General features: G+C 35.2%; 1 protein-coding gene and 1 long non-coding RNA gene across 4 annotated transcripts; both read right to left on the minus strand.

Annotated features, from left to right (window-relative positions):
* Positions 1–291: 291 nt before the first annotated feature.
* LOC114392950 (exocyst complex component SEC3A-like) lies at positions 292–14,952 on the minus strand. The gene is made up of 25 exons (XM_028354213.1): positions 14,679–14,952; positions 14,272–14,372; positions 14,065–14,145; positions 13,823–13,890; positions 13,611–13,713; positions 12,905–13,062; positions 12,388–12,505; positions 11,401–11,505; positions 8,104–8,205; positions 7,890–8,027; positions 7,431–7,559; positions 7,258–7,338; positions 6,854–6,928; positions 5,750–5,923; positions 5,522–5,663; positions 5,334–5,398; positions 4,829–4,999; positions 4,658–4,737; positions 3,577–3,658; positions 2,785–2,882; positions 2,575–2,683; positions 2,413–2,481; positions 1,376–1,441; positions 1,202–1,291; positions 292–641 (listed from the first exon to the last, which is right to left on the minus strand). Exons 1-25 carry the CDS (start codon positions 14,851–14,853, stop codon positions 531–533), a joined length of 2,691 nt encoding a protein of 896 aa, XP_028210014.1. The 5' UTR covers positions 14,854–14,952; the 3' UTR covers positions 292–530.
* Positions 14,953–19,302: 4,350 nt separating this feature from the next.
* LOC114392951 lies at positions 19,303–25,124 on the minus strand. Of its 3 annotated transcripts, none has more exons than XR_003662435.1 (2): positions 24,424–25,124; positions 19,303–21,170 (listed from the first exon to the last, which is right to left on the minus strand). It is a non-coding gene; the product is annotated as an uncharacterized LOC114392951 (long non-coding RNA). The 3 variants fall into 3 exon arrangements; XR_003662434.1 differs by having other exon boundaries at positions 19,303–23,210; XR_003662433.1 differs by having other exon boundaries at positions 19,303–23,210; positions 24,412–25,124.
* Between the last annotated feature and the right edge of the window lie 241 nt (positions 25,125–25,365).

The following is a 25,365-nucleotide window of genomic DNA, read 5'->3' on the forward strand; positions in this document are numbered from 1 at the left end:
TGTTGTCTGCCTTAGGGAGACAACACTAACAAACTCTATTATTTCAAAACATTCTAGAATCATTTGCAGTTACAGGAAGCCTATATATATGTAAATAACAAGCAAGGAAATCAATGAGAAATATACCATTACTCCTCTTGTGTCTTCCCTTCTCTGTGCCTTTCCCCTCTTTATCTGGAGGTTCTGGTTCCTCTAAAACCAGTAGCTCAGGTGCTAACACAACTCATGTGGAATAATTTTCTGATAAATTAATAAAACGATTTATTTTTTCAAAATAAGCTAAAATGAATATACAGTGTTAAGCTGATACGTTATTGCCACTCGTAAATCTAGAAAATGCTTACAAATAAGCAAGATACTCGTTCATCCCATTCATTCGAAGACACGTTAAAATGCTCGTTTCAAACAAATAAAACAACAAAGAAGATACACTTCATTGAATAAATAAAATTAAATAGAGCAGAAGAAAGATTATACCTTACATGAGATGGGAAAAAAAGAAAAAGAAAAATATATACATACATAAACCTCTACATGGAAGCTAAAAGGTCTCTCATCTCTGCTACAGACGGGATCGTCTCAGTAGGGTAAATCTTAGACACGAGTTGGGCAAAACTTTCGTACTTATCAAGAAATTCCTTCTGCAAAAGTTTTAAAAAACCATTAATTTGCATGCATTTTCTACTTAGTTTAAACCCGCATTCTAATAGATGGTATGTGAATGAAAGATTGTGGAGGTACCATTATTTTATTTTCTGATAAAATAAATTTTCCTTTTAAACTAAGACCACTTAGCATTGAGATTTATGCTGCTTCTATTTTCCCCCATACAAATAGATCTCTTTCAAGTTTCAATGACTTTAATTTTTATATACATTAGTACAAAACTTCTATAAACTGTCATCCAATGTGTTGTCATTTTATTAAGAGTTTGACCTCAAACAGTTATGGCAAATACTTCATTGCATGACAGTGGAGAAAATGGTAACACACAACATATCAAAATTAAATCCAATTTAATTTCCGTTCACATGTATCTTAAATTTTGCAAAATTGCACTAGCTATCAACCAAACTGGCGAAACACTTGTGAGACACTTTCACTGACTTGGCCTTGGAAATATTTAGTGCAAAAGCCTCGATTCTTTCTTTCTTACTTAGGAGGTATCTTTGTTGGCCAATAGAGATTAAGTACAGCTTACCTTGCATTTGTCCCATAAGGAGGGTAACAATTCCTCCGAAGTCAAATTCTTTTGCAGTTTCTTATACATCGCAGCAATGGACTTGTCAACCTAAGTAGAAGAGCAAAGACATAAGTTCAAAGGCAGGCATACAACAGTGAGAAGGATCTTTAAAGAAGATCAGAATCACCATACCCCAGATAAACTGGATTTTAACATCTTCCGAAGATCCATTTTTGACAGTCCAAGCTGAAAAGGAATCTGAAATGGATGCAAAACATGGAATTTTGTGAATGTTCAAAGTCAAATTCAATGTGAAATTTGTCAAACTATTTAATTCACAGTTTCATGCATCCAGGAAAATATGGAGAAGAAAAGACAATTTAAGAGATGAATCAGCAAACATAATTCTTTAAGCCCATATAATGGCAGGCACTCAATCTGATACTACTTTTGGAAAAGAATAATAAGAGCTTAGCTCTTACGCAAAGTTATATCAGATTGTTAAAAAGATCAACCAGACAATAAAGACCACAGAAACAAAATAATTCTTTATTGAAGAGGCACACATTGAAGTATAATGCCTATACAGTGATATACACAATAATGCCTATATAGTGGGTACATTCTCCACAAGCAAACTGTATATTGAAGTAATATACACAAACCAAATAATTCTCCCAAGAGTAATATCCAATCTCCTTTGGTATTCATCTGCTGGTGTCATCTTATTGAAGAGGCATTGTATTACACCTCTTTAGTTGAACCTAGAGTTATCTATGAGGTTTTACCTATTACCTATTTTTGCCATCTTTACCCCCTTGTGGGGACATTCTCCCGTTCCAATAGCCTCATTTGAGGTTACGTCACCCAAATCCACATTACTGACCCCTAATCAGCAATCAGCATTAACCACAAGCTATCATTCCTAAGCTTGAGTTGAGGTAGAGGAGAATTCTAATGAATTGTGTCCTACTTGATCAACCGACTTGACCTTCTATGGACCTGTCCAAGTCCGTTCATGAACCTCGTAATACATCTCAATTAATATCAATTCACTGTTTCATTCCCTTTTATCTCTCTTCCCCCATCTATATCTAAAACCTCGTGATTTCAACCAGAGAAACTAATAAACATTGCAACCAGATTGTTTCATAAATAGAATTCTAGACATGACTAGATGCTGCATAGCAGGAAACTATGGAGGATTAAAAAGCATTATACACACAAACCTCTTCAGGTGCAACAGTGAACATCAAGTCTTCAATCCTTCGAGCAAACTGGAAAAGGCGTTCAAATTGCTTTCCAAGTCAAAAAAAAAAAGGATTAGTGGGGTCCTAAGGATATCAATTCATGAGTGTTGACAAATGGAAAATAGAAAATAAATTACTCACATAGTAGATAATCATGCTAATATGGCGTGTACAAGCTTGTTCATAGGCTTCACTGGCCTGATGATAAAACTTGGCCAAAGTAGGCACAATGTTGGCGAGGTCATACAAACTGAGTAAAACGATCAAAATAATTGAAAAATGGGAAATATCTTTCTTGAAAATCCAACTTAATAAATGAGAATTGAAACACCTTTTTGGCAGAGAAATTACCTATTCTGAAAAGCAGCATAGTTCTCAAAAAGGAAAATATCTGCATACTTTGGATCTGTTTGTGCAATTTTTTCTAAAGTTGCAAACATTATGCTAACCTGTAAAGCAACATTCCCGCCAGTAATATTACGGTAAAAACTACGTAGTAAATTGAAAGAAACAATTAAGGACTTATTTCCTCTTATGTGGGTTACAGACAAAAAGGGTAATCAGTAAACCATTGAAATTGCTCAAAGTAACTATCAACACAGTGCATAAGATTTATAAGTATTCTTCACCAAGGATTCAACATCATTTATAGAAAATGAAGAACAAAGACATTGTTTGTTGTTGACCCAGGGAGTATAAGTAAATATAAACATGCAGGCAAAAATAATAAATAAGCTTAAAACATTTGACTGAAAGATGAACAGCATTTATCAATCAAATGAATAATTCATTCTACAGAAAACTTAGGAAGAACTCATTATTGAATATCTCCTTCCTACAAGATGGCATCGAGGCATGCTGCATCATATCTTCAAAAAAAAAAAAATTGTTGCTTGTATGATTCCACTGAATTTCATCTATAGTATATTCATTGAACTTATTTCTAATTTCTGATATTCCTTTCAAACTGTAATTAGAAATGGAGATATGGTCTATTTGATCCAAGCACCAGACAATTAAAATCTATAAAGCCTAATCCTTCCTCTTATTTTAATCTCATTATATTTTGGAAAGCATGTGCTTGAGTTGTCAGCAAAATCATGACACCCTAAAACTAGATAGAGTTCTTAAAGAATCACTCACAAATTTTGTATATGCTTGGTCAACCAAATCCCTAGACTGACCCTGGATGTACTGCTCCATCCGAGTTGCAAGGGTTGCAAATCTATGCAAAACAATTAACAAAGTATTTAACATCGATCAGAAAGAGACTTGAAAGTTGAAATAAATACATGCTAGCAAGAAACAGTTGCAGCTGTAACTTCTAATTGCTTGCTAAACAAAAAACCATTATTTCATATATATCAGGATCCATTGAAAAGATGATTTTAACCAATCTGACGAAAGAACTGTAACTAATTTTTATGTTATATTACACTAACTTTCATAAAATTTAAACAACTATAAATATGTGATCAAGCAGCAGTTATTTTTATTTACTTGAAAATCATATTGCATACATTTATTTTAATTGAAGTTGAAAATCCATGGTAATCCAAGATTGTTTTCTACTCCATCCATTTATATTAGTTGATTACATACTTGTAGTTGTTTAAACATCATGAAATTTGGTGTAAAAAGAACATCACGATTAGGTATAATTCACTCCACAGATTTGTTAAAATAACTTTATATATAGATATAAGTATCAATCTTTACTATTGGAAAAAAATTATTCCCACATTGACTAGAGATAGTGTTTGATAAGAGCTTATAAAACCTAGGCATCCCTCAACTTACATGCCGATTTTGTAGGATTGAATTAGACCCAAAATCCCACATAATATCAAAGCTTGTCCTTAAATCCATTACTGAACCACCTACCATACTATTCATGCGCCAAGCCCATTCACTATAGATAGTGCCTGATGAGCTTATAAAGCAAAGGCACATCTCACCCAAAATGAACTTGGTGTAGTTTGCAAAAAGCTGGGTATCAGAATAGAACAATTTTTACTGTAACGTCGTTAATAGAGATAAAAATATGGTGTTTGGAGCCTTTCATGCAATAAGAGATACTATTCTACTTCTCTCTGTCTCTCTCTATGTTCCAAACTTTGAATAACTGGTTGAAAAGGTAGCAGACAACTGTACTATCATTATCAAAAAGAACTTCATATTTCTTTGGAGAAGGGGACAAGTAGAAAACAAGGATTCATTTCACCTGGGAATGTAGGATAGGACACCCATTTGGCGAACATTGCGTTCATTTCTTTCAATTTGATGGCAAGCTTCGTCAACAAACTGCAAAAAGATTTCCAATTATATGAATCAGGTTAGCAATTCAATTTTCCAAACGCATTAAGGAGTCTTCTTCATGGTGCTAGTCACCTACTCGGTTGAACTGCATAGATATCCGAGACTCCAGGTCACGAAGCAAATCACGTACAAATCCTGCTGCATCAGCTTTCTGACCAGAGAGATAGCGTTCTGTTATTCCGTGCATTGATATACAGCGTAAAGGGTCAATCTTGTAAGCCCAATCCACAACAGCATAGAAGTCTTCCTGAAATCATATAAAGCAGTTTTGTAGATGTAAATGCTGAAAAATCTTATGGATTTTTATGCAGGGAGATTACCATGCCTTTCTACATGACTCAATCTATGAGTTTCTAATTTTTTTCTTCTTTAAGTTTCTTGTTAGGATGCCTTATCCTCTACTTTTGTTCTCTCCATTTCTTAAATAGATTTCTTTTTCAATCACAAAAAACCAATAAGCCTAAATCTTATCTTGTCTCTTGCCACTATGCTTATGATGAGAAGATCCAGATCCCTTCATCTCACAAATATCAGAAGCAAACAAGTAGATTAAAAGTGATAAAGAGCATTGTTATGCATACTTGTATTCCATCAAGTAAATCCTTAAGTGATTTATTCAAAGCTTCAAGCTCCACAGAATTTTTACCTACAGAATGGAAGAAATGGTAAAATTCCTGAAAAAATTATACAAAGGGAACTAAACTATAATAGATTAAATATAAACCTGACAGTACAGAAAAACTATTTGCTGAAAGTCAGGTATGAGTACCAGATTTGCTGTCATTCTCATCAATGTCCATAATTCCCAAATCATCATCATCATCATATCCAGCTTTGTGGCCATTAACAACACCTCCAGGAGGAACAAGTGTAGGAACTTCAAAGCACATGAAGTGTGCAAAAAAAGAACTCTGCAACGTTTGCCATGATGAATTATATACATTTGAAATATTAAAGACAAATTTGTGTAGAAAATGAATGAATATCAAACGATCACCTCATCCACTAGAAGCGGGATGAAAATCGTAAGCATCTTTGCATAAGCATCAGAGACTGTGGAAGTGTCAGTAGCATTTACATTCTGACCAGAACCTGTGGAACCTTCAAGCCAAACAGTTGGATTTCTAGATGCTTTAGTACTAGCACGAAGTTCATTTGCAAACTCACGGGCCTGTAAAAGGATGTATGATTTAAATTCCATATGCATAATGTCTTGATATTGACTTGATATGACATGATGTCTTGCAACATGATGAAAAAACAAAAATCATCCACCCTCATTTATAATAATACTAGATTATAATTCTAATTAAATAAGGAAATAAATCGTGAGATAATACGGAAATATGAAAACATAGGAAATAAGGAAACTAATAATAAGAGATAATTAAACTCTAAAATATCCTGATATAATATAGATATTATGAGATTCTCATATATTCTAACAAAAAACATTTGATAATTTTCTTTGTAATGCATTAGACGATTATTTTCTGACAGGGAACAAAAAAAATTATAAGAAGTTCCTTTTGCCCACTCCTGGTTATGTCAGCATAAGAGCAAACAGTCCAGGTAACCCAGTTTCTTCAAATACCAACAAGGTAAGAACAAAATCTTGAAGTTTAACAGGGCCTGGGTTGAAGAAGGCTTGGGTGCTGAGTCTGAGAGGGTCAAAAAGTTACATGCACATGAAGGCTTAATAAGCACTCTAGCTGAATCCAGAAATAGCCCACCTAAACTTATGCCAGGTTAGACAGATCTTAAAAATAAATGGGCTACAAAATTAAACATGCCAGCGGGCACAAAAACATAATCTGGAATGAGTTACACTTCAATGTTCTATCACTCAGAAAATACTCAGTGAGGAAAAAGATTTAAAATTTGGGAATTTATTCACTCTAGGAAATTTGTAATCCTCCCTGCCAATAATTGACTTTTTTTTCAATATTTTTTATATTTTGATTAGGTAAGTATCACATTAATTAAAAAAATTCACATGTATAATGATTACTGCTCAGTTCATACAAAGACAAAGGAGTGCATCATAATAAGAAAACCAGACAATTAAGAAACAAATAAAACCAACATGAAGTGAACACACCTCTCTGCGAAGAAGCAAGTTTAGAGAACTGCAATAAGCTTTCCTCAATGGACCCAAACAATTCTTGTCAAGACTCTACAAGTGCCCAGGAAGATAATTTAGGTAGAAAAACAATGAACAAAGATATGTATCCAAAACAAAATTCATGCAGGAATTGTAAGGACTGTTTGATTTGAGAAAATGTTTTCTAATTTCATTCTTTTTTTACTTTTACAACAATGCCACAATATTTTAATTTGGTTTATACTTTCAAATTTTCAAGTATTTGTATAAGAAACAGGGAAATCAACTTTTCTCAAAGCTTTGAAAATAGGAAAAAAAGTGAAAACAAGGTGACATTTTTGTACTTAAAAGTAACACAACATTTTCTCAAAGTAAACAGGTCCTCAGTCCCAAATTTTAACCTTCAAATGTTGCAGAAGACGTGCATATGTCCTGCACTTGTACCGCAGGTCAGCATGATCAGGCCTCTTTAACTGTCCCCGCTGTTCAGAGCAAGAAGACAAAGTGATACCAATAAATTTGTTCAAAATGCAGAAGACTTCAAAAGTTTCTAAAACAAATTTACAGAAAATACCTGAGAAAAGTAACTTTTATCACTTATCATGAAGTCCACCAAACTAGCAAAATAATTTCTCAAGAATTCAGAGGCTCTCCTGACAAAAGTAGATTTTAATTTTTCAAGTTCTGCACGCTTCTCTTTAACCTGTAACGGGTAGCAGGAACCACCATCGGAACAGATCATTTTAGGTCCAACACATTTTTGACATATCAACCAAAGCCAGAATACTTTCACTTGGCTTTGTGATTCCAAATGCATAGTACTAAAAATTCTCTCCAACCAATCAAAATGTAAGAAACTAATGAATGAAAAATCATATCTATCACCTTAAAATGATTTCCATTAATATTTTTCTAAAACAAATACAACAAGCACTCTATGTCTCATGGATAATTTTGTTTCATAAACAGCTAAATCATGATTGATTTATTTCACCAGATGATTTTTAAGAGAGAAGTAAAGAAGGAAGCATACAGCTCTCATGTTTGCATAACTAGGGTCTAGATTAGGCATTTCAAGACCACGCAAGGCACTGGTCAACCATTCACATGCTTCTACATTTTGAAGCATTCGGGCTTCATCAAATGAACCTCCTGTCAAACTTGTGGCATACTACACCCAACAAAACATCATTCAGATAAATACAAGCTACGAAGTTATCTGGCTTAAATTAGGATATAATGCATACCTCAGAAGGGACACGCAATCGCTCAAGAAGCTTATCAAGCTCTTCAATGAGAGATTTGTTATTTACTGATTGCATTTCCAGGTTGTTATTGCGAGTTTCTATCTGGACATAAGAAAAGTTATTAAGACAAAATAAAGTAAGAGGTCATTGCTTTTCAAGAACTCTTACATCTGAAATAATATCTGTAAAATGAGAGAAAATATAGAGGGATAATAGACTGAAACTGTGTATCAGAGTACACAGCGGATGCTCTATTATATAGTGGTCATTACAATAAATACTGATTATGAGAGGATATTCAGTTTCCTCTAAATCAGATATGTTTCCTATAAATCAAAACTATACATTAAATATTTTTTATTCTCAACACTCCACCTCAAGCTGAAGCTTACTATGCTTAGCTTGTTACAAGGAAATTTGTTCGCAACAAAAAACATAAAACTTGAGCTCCTCTAAAAAGGACAACAGTTTGAATGGCAGGTCAGGGATGTTGGTGAAGACGGGGAATATTGCTAGAAAGAGAGAGCTGGAATATTCATCAGCCTAAGAAAAGCAAGTTCCAACTTTCTTAAAACCATCATTTGGAAGCTTCAAACCAAAATTTTGAAGATGACTCAGAGATCTTGGCGAAATCGGGGAATATTGCTAGGAAGAGAGAGAAGGAATATCCATCAGTCTAAGAAAATCCAAAGCATGTTCCGATCTTAAAACCAAGATTTAGAAGCTTCAAACGAACAGTGGAGACCAAAAATTATTCAAACTTGAAAAAGAGGAAATAGTGGCAGAAACGCACAGCCAGTGAAGCACAAAAGTCACTGAGAAATAAACTGGAAAAGTACAGTGACAGAGAGGCAACCAGAAAGTTTCTCGCCGGAAAACATGCTGAAAAGAGACGGCAGTAGGATAGGCGACTGAAAAGTTCTTCGCAACAACACAAAACACGTAAAAAAAATGGACTGCACAGTGCCCAAAATCGAAAACCAAGCAGTACCTAAAAAGGCACAAAACAATGATGCAAAAAAGGAGTTTTTGCCCAAAACAAGTCCGACTGAGATGAAACTTAAGGGACAGAGTCGCGTTGGGTAGGCAACCTTGTCATTAAAACTGTGGCTGAAAAAGGTGCCAGACATGCCATCACGCCCCGGCGGGCAAAGCTATTTGGCTGGCATAGAAAACGCACATGAGAGCACGTCTAATGTCAGATGGGGACGTTGTTGGGTATATCGGCACCGGGCGCTCCTGATGGTATGTTTGTCGTCCGGAAAGTTTGCCAGAAAGTTTGCCAGAGAGTCGACGGCCGCCAGAATAGTGGCAGTGGCTGGCCGGAAAATGAAGCAGAGTTCGCCGGAAAAGTGAGGCAAGTAGACGGGCTCACCGGAAGAAGGGCAATGAGCAAAACGGCTCACCTGGGGACAGTGGGTTGCCAGAAAAGTGACAGAAAAAGGAGAAAATCGCTGAAAACTGAGAGAAAAGCAGATGCAAGTCGCAGGAAAAGGTGAGGCGACTATAAAGGTCCACCAGGGACAGTGGCTCCCCGTTGGTGGATAATGAGAGTATAAAAGTCCACCAGGCGAGTATAAAGCGGATGCTCTATTATATATTGGTCTTTACAATAAATATTGATAATGAGAGGATCTTCAGTTTCCTCTAAATCAGATATGTTTCCTATAAATCAAAATCTACATTAAATATTTTTTATTCTCAACAATATCACCTAGAAAAGCAAACAAAACTGAAATAGTGAAATCTCATAAAGTGGAAAGCAACTTCCACAGCACCACAAAAATGGTTGCTGTAGAAATAATTGCGACCATAATCCAACTTTACAAAGGTAAAATCCAATTTATATTAATATCATTTTAAACTCAATGAAAATATTTGCCATGAACCAACTGTCCCAAAACCTGTTTTATATGTTTATTTTTAGAGAAAATAAGAAAACTGGAAAGAGAAGATAGTGAGTATATAAAATGAGAGGAGGATAAACTATCCTCCATGATAAATTCACTCGAGAGAAAGGAGGGGAGAAGGAGAAAGAACTTGAAGTTTAGTAGTACATAACCACTTGTTAGTGTATTTAAGAAGGAAAGAAGGAAATGGAGAGGATGAAACCATTTTCTCTATGGTTTGGATGGGTGGAAATTAAAGGGGAGAATTAAATTTGTGGAAGCCACTACAACAATAATTCCCCATCATAAGCCATGAAATGGAGGGGAACAAACAGTCTCTCTTTTTTCTGAGTTATAAATATTTTAAAAATAAAATTATTTTATATACCATAAAAAATGGAAAAACAATTAAGAAAAACTAATATAATAAAAATTTCATATATTATTAAGTTAAATTTAATTTTTAATTAATATAAAAAATTATAATATTTATTTATTTACGCTCTCTTTTTCACTCATCCAATTAAGCAAGAGACAAATTCCCCTACTTCTTTCCTTCCTATTTATATTCAATCAAACAAAACATAATTTCCACTATATTAGTACATTTCTCTTCTATTTCTATCCTTATTTATTTCCTCTCTGTTTAACTCCTAATTCAAACAAAGCATAAAGCACAAAGCATAAGGAGAGAGGATATAGCTCCATCCCTCTCTATTGAAAAACCCCCTGATGGAAGCTATGCAACAAACACAAAAGAGATTCATATATACACTTCTATGCCCACTGATAGATCAAGAGGTAGCATAATATCTTTAAATCAAAAGGAATTTTACTCTTACAGAACCTTAATAAATAACATAATTTCATTTTACATAAAGTTTTCCCCTTCTTACTCCAGCCTAACCCTTTGAAGCAAACCTCCAAAATAAAATATAAAAACTGCTCCAAATTAAGACCCAAGATTCACCAAAGCTTCAAATTATTCTATTTCTGATCAAACTAAAAAATGAGTATTGCAGGGCAACTATTTCCAAGCTAACACAAATATCAGGATATACATGTTTTATTTTCACTGGTTTACCTTCTATATACCTATGTTATTTACCATTGTTATTAATAATGACTTTGGGAAGTGAATTTTAAGATGCAAATAAATATGGGCTATTATATAACAGAGAAAACAAAAGAAGTAACACAAAAAGTCATGGAGAACTTTGCTTCATAACTAGAGGAAAGAGAATTGAGGTTGCACCACGTAAACTAAATACAACATTACAATGTACTAGACTAATGCATAAATTGCCTTGCCTTAACAAAGGAGCAAAGAAAACCAAGCAAATGTACAACCAGAGTAAATTGTATCTGGAAATTTATATTCTTAAATTGAAGGGTACAGGGTCCTTACTGATGCAATATCCTCCCTCATGTGCCGGAGTTTTACATTGAATATGCTTAACCATTCATCCATATCTTCCACAACACTGGTTGCGGCATCAAGTCCTTGCAACACCTGCAAGGCACAAAGCAGTATGAGCCACTCTATGAAAACAAACTAATTTATTATAAATAACTAAAAAGAAAAATGGAGATTTGTGAAATTGATTTGCATTATAATAGGAACTCTATCACTCTAATGAATGAAATGACAATAATGAGATACTCTTACAACTTAAAGTATCAGCACAACTTATAGTTTCAAAAAGATGTTTAAATAATTAAATTATAGCTTAGACAACACGAAAACCTAATTCAGTCTATCATTTAAAACATATAAAGGTAGAAAATTAAGCTTCCATAAAACATCTGAACCAAGGGGCCTGTTTACAAGAACATATAGCAAGCAAGAAGGCAATACCCAACAAAGAAAGATCTTAGAATTGGGGCTCAAGACCTAACTCAACCTCAGAAAACCAGCTTGTAAAGTGAGAATAGACCAAGCTTTATAAACTCTATTTAAACCACATCTCTTGTCAATTTGGGACTATACACACCACCCTCTCTAGGTTGCAATTCAGGCAACCCAAAGAGGCACCAATTAAGACGGGCAATGGGTGATTGCAACTAAGGCAGCTTTCCAACACACCCCATCATGCCTAGGTCTATGGGCCTGAAGCATGGCAATGCAGGTGGCCCAACAATAGATATAGAGAAAGCTCCAATAACATCTTAAAATTTGGGATCAAGGCCTAACTCAACCTCACAAAACCAACTTCTAAGGTGAGGATTCCACAAGCTTTATAAACTCTATTTAAGTAATATTTCTAGTCAATGTGGGACTAAACACACCTCCTCTAGGTTGCAACTAAGGCAACCCAAATTGGCTGCAATCAAGGCAGAGCAGGGGAAACCAAAACTTCCAATAAAAGGTCATCAACTGAGAGAATGGTAATACCTCATCCATCAAAGGTTCACTTTCTAAAAGAGCATGCACATTTGCAGCTTCCAGAGCCTGGAGCTCTCTCTTCAACCTTTCAGAAAATTCCTCTGCTTCACCAATACCCATGACATAACTGCACAATTAAAAAAAAAAAAATCTGAAATTGACATAACATACCATTTTTTTGTTCAAATTGATACTGAAATAAGTTATAAGATATGACTTAGCAAACCTGAATTATATATGTATCTAACCAGCATAATATTTTCATTTGAACTTTGACAAATAAGTTACAATAATTATGACATGTACAACACTTTCCAATCATTTATGAATTCCCTATATCAATGTGAATCATAAAATGTGGCCAGAAATTTTGTAAGAGAAGACAGAGGGACTCCATGTAACCCTAGGATTTAAAGAACTCAATTCAGCAATTTACCAAAACAGAGGCCATTACTTCAAAAACATGCTTACTTATCATAAATATCTAACCTCAATACCATTTAAGACAAAGAAGAATAGCACCTACGTTCCCAAAAGAGCCTCCATGTCCTCTTCCTCTGCCTGCGAGACAAGTTCCTTTTCAACATTGACTTTCAATTCTGTGATTTCTGTTTCAGTCACAACAGATGCAACAGGACCACCATCTCGCACTTTATTCTGAGCAGAAACAGGTGGTGTATTTTCCTATTTCACAGTTTGTGAAAACAAATAATTAGAGAAGACAACTTACATACAATAATTAACTGCATTTCATCACTTCAATAAGAAGTTTGGACAGAGACAATCCAACTTGCACAGTCCTACACTATGTTGGGATGGAAACTTAGAAGGGAAAGGGATAGAAAAGGAAAAGGAAAATTTGACTTTAATCCTTGTCTAGGAGATTTTTAAGGAGAGGAAGGAGTGAGATGTATTCCCCTTCACCAGGCCCCATCCCCCTCGAATTGGCACGAAAACAGGGAAAATTATTAATTTCAAATTAAATAAGGAGAAGTAACTCGCATCTTCTCTGCTTAACTTTGAAGAGAAAGGAAATTCCCCTCCTTTCTTACTCCTACTCAAAGTCCGAACATAGAGTTTAACATGTCCAGCTTGAAGCCATAGGACTTGATACCCACATGCGTTCCATACAGAGAAATAAATAAGGAAAAAATATTCACTAGAACAGAATGATGGCTACTTGATTGTAAAGAAGCACTACAATTAAGAGACTAGAAGGTTGTCATATGCACCTTAGCCCAAAGAGCCATCTCCACAACATCTATACCAACAACCTTAGGAAGGCGGCCCAAAACATCTTTACAGATGTTCAAGATGCAAAGAAGGAGGCGATTCCTACAAGAAAAGTGATGGACATGATGAGAAAACTTTCATCCCCTCACATAGAACTCAACCACTAACTAACTCTCCATGAACAGATTAATATTTCTCTCAACAATATTACCTGTCATCGATATTGCGCATGGTCCATTGAGGAGGAGCCACACTCTGGCTTCTAAGGTTATCAAATCCCTGCAAGATACACATGCATCAGCCCAACAAGCAAATGATTGGGAAGACATCAAAAAACAAACTCCAAAAAATGGAATGGTAGGGTGCTTCTCATATTGCTTCTATGCCAAAAACTGAGAAAATGTCTTCTAGAACTAGAAGAAAATAAAGATCTCTTCCATCATGGAACTTTACCAGAGTAAATGTACATCCACTGGGATCATTTGCTACAACTTCCACTTTTGACAGGTGCTTTAGCTTGTATAGTTTTGCAGGCTGCAAGCACAAACAAAGTTGGAAATACTAAACAGGACGACAAAGAAATGCCACGCAAAAAAAAAAAAAAAACATACAAACAACAATCCCAAATAATAGAAGGAAAAAAAAAAAAAAACAAATTACTTCAAGAACTCCTCCCGTAGAATACTTCAAAACTCGAAGAAAAGCCGTTGTCCTCTGCCCCTTGGATTTCGCTGCAGGAAACACCACGTCGTCACCAACAACTGCACAAATGTAGAGTTCAACAAACAATTAAAACAGCAACACACGCTGAAGAAACAACACACAAACACTTCAGCCTTTAGATCAGTTGAAGATAGATCCAACTAATCCTAACACGAAATTCGTGCGGAAGCTTCAAAGTGTAGTTACAAAAGCCAATGTTCACATCAGAGTAGTTAATTTAATTTCTTGAAAGCTAAAACATGGATGGAATCTCGTGCAAGCAAAATCGAAGTAGCAGCGAGTATAGGTAATAGATATAGTTGAATTGCGAATGGAAGAGAGAGATTTAGGAAGAGGAAGGTAACTGGAGAGAGCGAGAACCCTAGGCTTGGCCATGCGACCGAGCTTGGAGGAAGGTTTTCCTAAGATGCCGTGACTCTTGGCGACGCGCAGCGCCATCACGATCTTCTGCTTCGGGTCCTCAATTGCGGCGTCGCAAGCTCGCCGGAGCTCACCGTCGTCGGCGCTCGATTTCGCCATTTCTCGTTCGTCGCCGATCTCGAAGCTCCGAAAGAGAGAGAAAGAAGGAGAAGCAAAGTGAAAATGGTGTAGTTGTCACATAGTTAAAAAAAATGAAAAAGAAAAAAAAAAACTTTTTCTCTGTGCTGGCCTTGTTTATGTTGAGACTTGACCGCGTCCTTCAATGGCTTACTTTTCTTTTACTTGCGGTGAAAACCTGATTACCTGCAGTCAATTTTGATGCAGTTCACCCTTCCGCCTGCGATCATAATAATCCAAAGGTTATAAGTTCTTTTTAGGAGGGTTGAAAGGAAAATGAAGGGTGGAGATTTGTTTTCCTTCTCTTCAACTGCGAGTAATACGATGTTTACTTACTTTTACTGTTTTACTAGGAACCTACTAGGAACCATTTTTCCTCAGTTCATGTCTGAATTGGATCTATCATTCTAAGGACTAAAAAAAAATCCATTGGAATTTGTTAGTTTTCGTTATTATTATAATTATTATAATTTGGGTCGACATGCTAAGAAATTGGTTAAGAACCTAATAAGAGATTTATTGTGGAGAGTGCCAAAATAATGAAAAACGTGATTTTACATTAAAAATCCATTTGGATACACTACTTAGTATTGATTTTATAATTTTCTAGAAATATTAATAGGATATTCTTTTGAACGCACTTTTTCTTAATGATAAAAATTGTTGAAAATAATAAATTTTTGTGGTTTCACATCATATTTAATATTTCTTTCTTATGTAGTTTTCATTTAACTAATTAGAAAAAATATTTAAAAAATATGTATTAAAGAATATGTTAATAAACACATTTTATATATCAAACAAGCTAAAAAATAACTAAAATTAACTTGGTTACTACACATATCACTCATCATGTCTTTTATTAAGATCACTTTTCTTGTAATAATAAATAGACTCTTCTTAGATTCATTGGGATGAATGTGTATGTAGGAGACTATAAATTAAAAATAACTTAAATAAATTAGTTAATATTACTTATATAAAAAAGATGCATCTATCTTTCACCTCAATTTAATGCCTTCATGCTAATGAAATCGTCATGTCAGAGGAACGCATTGAAAAGACACGAGAATGACTGCTTCTCTACTTAGACTCCACTTTCATAATTGCTTTGTTGAGGTGAATTAACATTACATTTGTCATAGCAAGGCCTACACGAAGACAATAATAATAAACAAAATTCTTTACCTAAAACCATTAAGACAATTCTATGGTCTCACAAATGTATCATATGCAGTCCTCAAAAGGATCAATACACATTGCAAAATATAAAAATCCAATCCCTTTTACTTCAAGCATTAAAAAGTTAAGCCTCCGTATCCCTTTGTCTTGAAGGCTAAATCAATTTCAAGCACTACATTTTTTTTCATCTTCATATGACATAAAATTTATCTGCATTCAGGTTTCATCAAGACGTGACTACATTGAAAAAGCATCATGGGACCAACTTCCATGCCAGGCAACTTACTAAGCTCTTTCATGACTGTTCTAAGTGCATAAGGTGAGATTCAACTGCTTCAACGGCCTTTTTGTGAGACTCAATGGCTTTTGTATGAGACTCTGCTGCTTGAATTAGCCTTTCAATGTAATGTTAGTTTGGACTTAAATTATGAAATCAAATTAAGGTGGTTCTAATTTTTCTCACCCAGTTTCTCTGTACCACCTGACTTAGTCAAATTTAGTAACAACATTTTAATTTTAATCACAAAACAGTTGAAAGTATATATAAAAGTATTCTTTACAATTAAAATTAGAGTGTATGGCAAATTCATATGCTGAATTTTCTTCTAGAGTTATGATAGGAGGTTAGTAACTTGTGTCTGTTTACCTCGTGCGTGAGCTTGATTCTTCATATATTCTTTTCTTCTCACTTAAAGAAGTGTCTCCAGCCATTGAAGTGATGTATGCAAATGTAAGATTACCAATCAGTGCCGCTGCCACTAACTCCACCAATAGTGCCGCCACTTGCTCCCCCAACCGTTCCACTGACACTTCGATCTTCATTCTCCTGGCCCTTCAATTGCGTCCAAACTTGCACCCGAACCTTCAGTTGAGTCCAACTTGATTGTGTCAGGAGAAAATACAAGAGTATGAATAAAGTTAGAACCATTGTCTCTGAAACGCGTTGCATCAGATACTTCCTGGAGTTTCAAAATGACACATTGATCAAAGACAACACAAACAAGAAAAATATAATAAGCACGCTTTCTTCAATGTTGGTTTTCTTTTTATTCCAAACAATTTCATCAGTTTCCTCTCTAAATATTGTATTCCAACGTTGCCAATTTTGTTTGAGAGAAGTCAACTTATTATGGAGTTGAGCAACACTCCAACCATCTGATTTTCCTAAACTTTGCCTTAGCACTCTTCCACTCGTTTACACTTAAGTCATTATCGGTTATTTTCCCCAATTTTACTTGTTTCTGTTTCTATTCTGGATACCAATTAGTGTTCCAGAATAGGTATTATGTATTAGTGCAATAGACTTATGGATTACCTATTTGGAAATATATTTAAAAAAATTGAAAAAATTAAAAAGGGACTTATAATTTCAGAGACAGATATTCATTCAAACAAAACAACTTAAAAAAAATGACCCACAATACTCATTACAGAAAGTATACAAATGTGTTGTGTTGCAGATTGAGTTTTCCAGATTGCAAGATGTCATGATTCTCAGCCTCATGATCACAATTAGGATGTTGTTGCCTTATTCAATCTCATAGAGGGTTCTGATCCGAAATAAAAATTATTGGTTGGGAGGAAGACCATGGAAGGGACTATTGTGGCAGCACAACAAACAAAGGGCACGATGGCAAAGATGTTGACGTCGTCTTCCACACCTCGCTATTGGAGAGCGGCCACATTAACTTTGGTACATGTCATCCTTGCTTCAAAGAGCACGACTGTTGCTAAAAAGGGACGTACAGGAAGTAAAAACCTTTCTTCTTTTAGCTTGTCAAGTCAGGCCTTAACATTTTTTGAGTCGAATTTGCTTTTTTATGTTTTAAGTCCAATTTACCTTATGTTTTTAAGTAACCATAGCCAAACTAATTATTATTATTATTTTTAAATAATATTCATTTAAATAATGTTAATTTTGTTTGTTGTTCATTCCTCCACGCAACCGATAATGTTATTTTGTAAACTTCATGACTTGTTATGAATCGTTATAAAAGTTATAAAAGCATTTCGTATTCATCAAGAAAGATTCACTTATTGTAAGTTCTTGCTTCCTCTTGAAAATTACAGCATCTTGTTAGCCATTTATGTATAATTTTCATACTAAATGAATAAAAATACAATTGCACAACAAATTTCAAAATAATTTTAAAAAAAATACATAAATGATAGCTTAGCTTGTTTGTTGTTTAATATTATTTAACATTTTAATACTAACCATATTTGTATGAAAATATCCACTCAAAAGTCTCCAATGTAAATATAAGAAGCAATAAAAACAGACATCATAATTACATGATTCGATCATATAAACCTACATTCACGGACATAGTAACGAACAAATTTCAGTATGACAAAAATTTGAGTACAATCTACTTGCAATTTAAAAAATATAACCCCAAAAAAAGAAAATAATAAGCTAAATGACAACAAGTAAAGCAAAAAGGGATCTTTGATACATGACAATGTTGTTCCTTTGGGATCGGCATTTGGACACAACATGATGAATGATGATCTTTCGGCGTAAAATTGTCATGCTGCTTATAGAACTCATGTTTGCAATACATTGTACAACAATACATTTCACACTTAAAAAATTGACTAATCTGATCTTTGTCTTAATGACTCACTTACCTGTGCATTTAAATTATATAATCTAATAAAATTAACTCTACTTGCAACTAAATTATAATATTATTCCTCAACTCATTAGCCAATAAGAGATTTTTAATAAATAGAAGTCTTTTTTAGCAGTTTGTTAGTTTTTTTAAAATTATTTTCATCTACAAATTACCAAAAAATTAATTATCTTTACGCTCAGGTTTAAATTTCAATACCAATACAAAATTACAAGAAATGCTTAGTTAGATTAAAGACCAATTAATTTCAACACATTACCCAAAAATTTCTAAAAAACCAACGAATAATATCTTACCAGCATGACTTACCAGCATGACTTAAATGAAGTTTCAACGTTATTATCAATTACAAATTACATTATCAACGTTCTAATAAATGTCACCCAAAAATATAATTTCTACGATAATAATTATAAAAATCAATAACTTCATTTAAGTATCAACAATTCAGCATTGTTATCAATCATTTTAACATTATCAGCGTTCTGATGAAAAGGTAGTAAACATTTCAATGTCAAACATTTTTAAGAAATTTACTAAAAAGACACTATCATGAAATATCCATTATTATAGTAAAAGATTCTTCAAATAAAAGCTATATTCCTAGGACCAGACTCAAATAGATGTCAATTCACATTTGGTTCAAAGTTCTACATGTCTTTATCCACATAATGAGGAATTTTACTAAAAAGACACATTTGGTTCAAACTTCTATCATGAAATATCTATTATTTTAGTACAAGTAGGAAATATATGATAAACTCAAATAGATGTCAATTCACATTTGGTTCAAACTTCTACATGTCTTTATCCACATAATGAGGTCGTTGGAGCAACACCTAGATCAACAATCGGAAACCTGCTTCTAAATTTTCACTGTTTCTCAATGTACCGAACTGACGAATGACATCCAATTTTAAGGGCATATACTTAAAGATCATATAAAAGAGCAGCATAATTCTTCATTCCACCAAAGATGTAGATACCAAAAATTGACCTGACAAAGCCTGTTCAATATACTCTTTCCAATATACTAGTAGTCCATTGAGAAGACAAAGTGACAAAGATAAATTCTTCAAAAACATGTGAACAGCTCCCAATACCCATGACATAGACACAAGCACACAAACACAATATAAATTCATTGCTCATCTATAAAATTTCTGATTAAACCTCACACACACTTGAAGAACTACCCTTCAAGTTGCACGACAGAAACAGCGAGAAGGAATTTGACATTACCAACTTACCCAATACCGTTGTTAGAAACAACAACCAATCAAGAACCCCATAGAAGTAGATAACTTAGTCAAGAATGAAGTCAACCCCCCACAACATCCACAGCCTCCACATATTCATTATTCATAAAATCACTGAGAAGTATATAACTATCCACTTTGAAATCCCACAATTCAAAATCTAGTGAAAGATCACCAAAACATAAGAGGCCATGCTATAAAAGAACCAGTTAACCTCCCCCTCTTACATTTCCCAAAAGAAAAATCAAGTCTAACACTAACAGAACACCACACTGTCAAAAACAAGTCCAAAACCCACAAAGGTCAGTCCATAATGAACATAAAACAATGATTGTATCAAGGGTAATAAAACCGGAACCTAAATAGTGTGCTCTTCCACCGCTGCAGAAGAAACAGGTTCACAGTTCAATCCATATTTCCTGTGATCAAATCCAGAAAATTAAAAGTATAAACAAAGTCATACAAGACATTTAGGTTTATCTGCGGCCAAATCTAATTCACTATTGCCAGAAAGGCATAATATTTTATTGATTCAATCTTCAATCAGCAACACCATGGAAATAAAACTCATCTGGAATCCAGAAAGGCATAACTATTTATTGATTCAATCTTCAATCAGCAACACTGCGGAAATAAAACTCATATGGAACCTAGCATGTGGCAAATGAATAAATACAAGTAGATGATTAAATCAAGTGGTTATAATAACCAACAATAAGATAGCCCACTTCAACAGCCAACCCACACCATGTGAGACCCAACGCAAAAAAGGGATAAGTAATTTGAGATATGAAGCAAAAGACAAATTCCAAGAATTCTAAATCCAGGGTAGTGATCACCAAATCATGTAATAAGATAGCCACTGCTTTCACAACACCACATTTCCACCACTACTTGACTTCCCTGTGAGACCAAAAGCAGAAATCAAAGAGGAAGTAAGTCGAGAAATACCCATAGTAGACCCAAGAAAATTGCAAAGTTGAAGACAAATTTGAGAGTTTGATCTGGGGTAGACATCACCAAATCATGCGGAGACTGGATGCTATGCAGAATGCAACACAAAACCATACATTGCAAGAGGTTTAAAACTCAATCCATATGCCTCATGATCAAATTCAGAAACTAACAATACTGAAGATCCCATTGAAGAAAAATCAAATTCATCTAGACTTGTTAGCCATTCTAATATGCTGCACGGATGAACATAAATCAGCAAATGCTGCAAACGAAAAGCCAATATCCACGATCAACACAACATAACATTTAAATGGTATTCATATAATTGAATAGAAATAGAAAATCATAAAATTCTCCTATGCCTTGAAAATTCTTACTATTATTTTTTAATGGGTGAAATTGTTGAATACTCTTATAGTTCCTGTTAGAACCACACAATAACTCTGACACTGACACTACCAGGTTACCGTACAGCATCAAAACACAGAACAAACACATAAGAAAATAAAGAATGTGAGAGTAGTAAAACCTAAGGCTTCACAGGAAGTCCATCAATAATCTTCAACCCACTGCCTTCCACAGCCAGCAAATATCCATTTGCTTATCTTCCCAGTAATCCCCACGGGAAAGTCACACAGAATATAAAAAACGCTCATGATAAACATCAAAAGATATAAAAATGAAAAGAAAATATAAGGATTCAAAAACCAAGAGAGGCATCGCCAAACCGTGCATGAGCCTCAATGTGACACAAGACCTTACACAAAACCATTCCAAACATTACACTACAGAAAACAAAGGTATTCATTGCTTATGTTTCGCAATCATAGGATTATGAACACTTGTTCCAAGGGGTGAGAATGAAGAGAGAGAGAGAGATAGAGAGAGAAACAGGGAGAGAGTGGGGGGGGGGGGGGGGTGAGAGAGATAGAGAGTGGATGAGAGTAGGATCCCGGCAGAACCATGCCGGAAATGGATATGGCCAGCAGGTGGAAAGGCGAAAAACAAATTGGAGGGATGCATCTAATATTCATTCCTTCTTTTTCACAAGATTCCCTGAGGAGATGAATGAATCAGACATATGGTATGAGTTTAAAAAATGGGGGGATGTCAGAGAGGTTTTTTATTGCAAGAAACAATAATAGGTGGGGTAAGAGATACGGCTTCGTGAGATTCAAGGGGGTGAAAGATGTAACAAGGTTGGAGAGAAAACCGGATAGCCTGGTAGTACGGGGATTAAAAATGCATGTCAATACACCAAAGCATGGAAGAGAGAGGGTGACACTGGAAGAAGTCAGTCGGGGAAGACGACAGAAAAAGGGACATGAAGAAGCCAACGGGAAAGACAAGCACAAGATGGAAGGCAACCATGTGGATACGAAGATGAAACAATTCCAACAGAAGAAAGAGGCAACCTCATATGTGAAGATCTTGATGATCGAAGGAAGAAACACGGCACCAAGAAGATTTCTCAAAACCCGAGCCTAACTGGTGTTGTATCTCACTCGTCGGTGCAGCTGAACATAAATGTGGAAGAAAAGACATGGTTAAGAAACACACGGGTAAGAAGACTGAAGAACCTTACGCTGTTTGATAGAATGGAAGACGATTTCATGTGGAATGGAGGTGAAGACATCACGCCAAAATATATTGGCGATGACATGATATTGCTAATGGGACTTAGAGAGACCAGAGCTACACCAATGGCTAAGGAAGCAAATGAGCAAGGCTCATCCTCACTAGAAAAATGGACCCCTCAGCTGAGAATTGGCTATCGCCTAGTCTAGTTGTTGTGTTGGGGTATACCTCTGCATGCCTGGGATTTGGAGCATATTAAACAGATTATGACGGCAGTAGGAGAAGTGGTGGAGGTGGATGACGAAATGGATGAACTCCATAGGATGGACAAGGCGCGGATATTAGTGAAGACACCATGGTAGCCATTAATTCAGCACAAGGTCTCCCCATGGATTAATGGGGTTGAATACACTGTGCATATAGTTGAAGAAACATGTTACAATCTGGATAGATGCAAATGTCGGGAAAAAAGCTTTATAGGCTCGATGGAGGAAATAAGTTCTGACGATAGTGAGAGTGAAATAGGGACGCAAATGGTGATCGAAGGTATAACGCTAGAAACAGACCCGTCGGAGGAGGACATTCCTTCGAGCACAGACGGTGATGAGCAAAGTTGACGACACACGGAGGAGCGACGGACTGAAGGTCAAAATCGCCACAAAGAACCACAGGTTAATAACAGGGAGTCACCGACATGAGCTCAGGAATGGGTCACATCCGATACCTGCAGCGAACAAAAACAAGTTGACCAAAGCAACCAAAGGCATGATAAAAGTGAACAAACACAGGCACAAAGGACAACAACTGAGCCTAACCACAACCTCATCTACCGAAAAGAAAAGGAGGACAAAAGCAACAAAAAGAGGTCAGAAGAGGAGTCAATAAAGGAGATACACCTAAGAACACCAAAGTGCACAAAAACATAAGTTACCTATCAACAAAGCTTCATCTAAGAAACAAGGAAACAAACTAATTTAAAAAAAAATATACAAATTCTGATCTCTTGCTGATATAATATGTTAGATCAACAGTTCCAGGCAACTCAGTGTCTCTTAAGTTTGAGAGAAATCAACAACTTTGGTGGCATCTCAAGACTTGCTATAGTTTATAACAACAGCTGTCAACCTTGCCACATACATATATTGATTGGTGAATACAATATATAGTCATATTAATGGGTCAATACAAGTTATATAATCAGAAACTCGTATGTTAGAAGACTAAAAAGATCAAAAGTTCAATGCATTTGACATGATCAATCAAATAAACAAGACAAAATAAACTCATCTGCTAAAATGATATATCCCCCCATCGAGTAATATAACTTGTATTGACACATCTAAAAAATTAAATTAAATAAACCAAAAAAAAAACTATCTGAATCAAAAGATTAGTTGCGGCAATAAGAAGTTACCTAGAGCCAACAATCGCCCAAACCATGCTTCATTGCTAGAAAAACTTAGTAGATTTAACAACAACATTTTTTAAGAACCATTGAACACCATTCAATATTAGCTAAAGTTTATCACAATAACACTATTGAACCAGTATTTCCATGCCTCAGTAACGGAAAAAATGACTCCTATAGCAAATGGGAGGTTTCGTGTCACTGTGACGAGGAGGATATTCAATTAGAAGATGAGATACTATAGACTACTAAAAAATTATCAAGAAAACAGTAAAAAGGAATAGTAGAATTTCTCCAAACCAAGAACGTCATCAAATCAAGGAGTCAAACACCCAATCACGCTGTCCTAAATTCCTCCTGTGACATTTTAACAATCCCAAATGCATAATACTTTGATTGATCCGATCCTGTTATAAACCCACACAAGAACTCCCACACTACTAGATAGAAAGCAATAGCCAGTCCAAAACGAACAAACAATAAAATGATGAATGTAAGGGACTAAATGTAGTAAAACCTAAGGCTTCACCATAGAATGTGTGTCGAACTGTCAATAATCTCCCGCCACAGCTTTTCCACAGCCTGCCTACCACACATCCGTTGCTTATCTTCCCTGTAAGATCCAAGCGGAAGTCACGGAGAATTAAATCAAGAAAACTAAGCGAAGCAAAGAAACAAAAAAAAGACAAAGCCAAGAATATTCAAAACCCCAGTAGACACCACCAAATCATGGACGAGGATTGATGCTCTACACAGAACGTTATTACGCGAAACTATTCCGAACACTACGCTGTAGAAAAATAGGTTCACAATTAAATCCGTATGTTTCGTGATCAAGTCCAGGGAAATTAAAATAATAGAGGAAACTCAAAGTAGAAATTAGTTATATCTTATGCAGTTAGCCGTTTAAATCCACCGTTTAATCTTTCAATCGGACACGGAAATCTCATCGTGCTGCAAACCAATGAAACACAATCAATTTCTTCAGATCTTCAATCCAGTAAAACAGCATATCATCAACCGGCAAAACCCTATACAAAGTCGATTAAGATCGGAACCAGCAAGAAGAAGCATAACAATCCACAAAGCAAAACCAACACCACAACTCGATTACGGGAACAGATCGAAATAATCAGAACAAGAGAACATGGAAAAGATGAAGAACAGACAACAAAAGCATGAAAGCTAGGAGAAGAAACCCAAACCTACTTTGGCTCGAGGAAAAGAAGTTGGGCCATGGGGGATTTATACAGAAAGGGAGGGTCAGGATTGACGGCTGAGATTACACAGTAGGTGGAAAATCCAACGGTGATGATGCAATTTAAATAAAGACGTTGGAGCGGCTTTGCTGAATAGGAATCCGTTGGGCGCCCTTATCTTTTGCGGACCTATTGATCTTTTCATTAGGTAATTATATTTATTATTGATATAAGAAAATCACAAGCCTATTGATCTTTTCCTATTTCGGTCA

Source organism: Glycine soja, chromosome 17, assembly GCF_004193775.1.
Source record: "Glycine soja cultivar W05 chromosome 17, ASM419377v2, whole genome shotgun sequence".
Taxonomy (NCBI): domain Eukaryota; kingdom Viridiplantae; phylum Streptophyta; class Magnoliopsida; order Fabales; family Fabaceae; genus Glycine; species Glycine soja.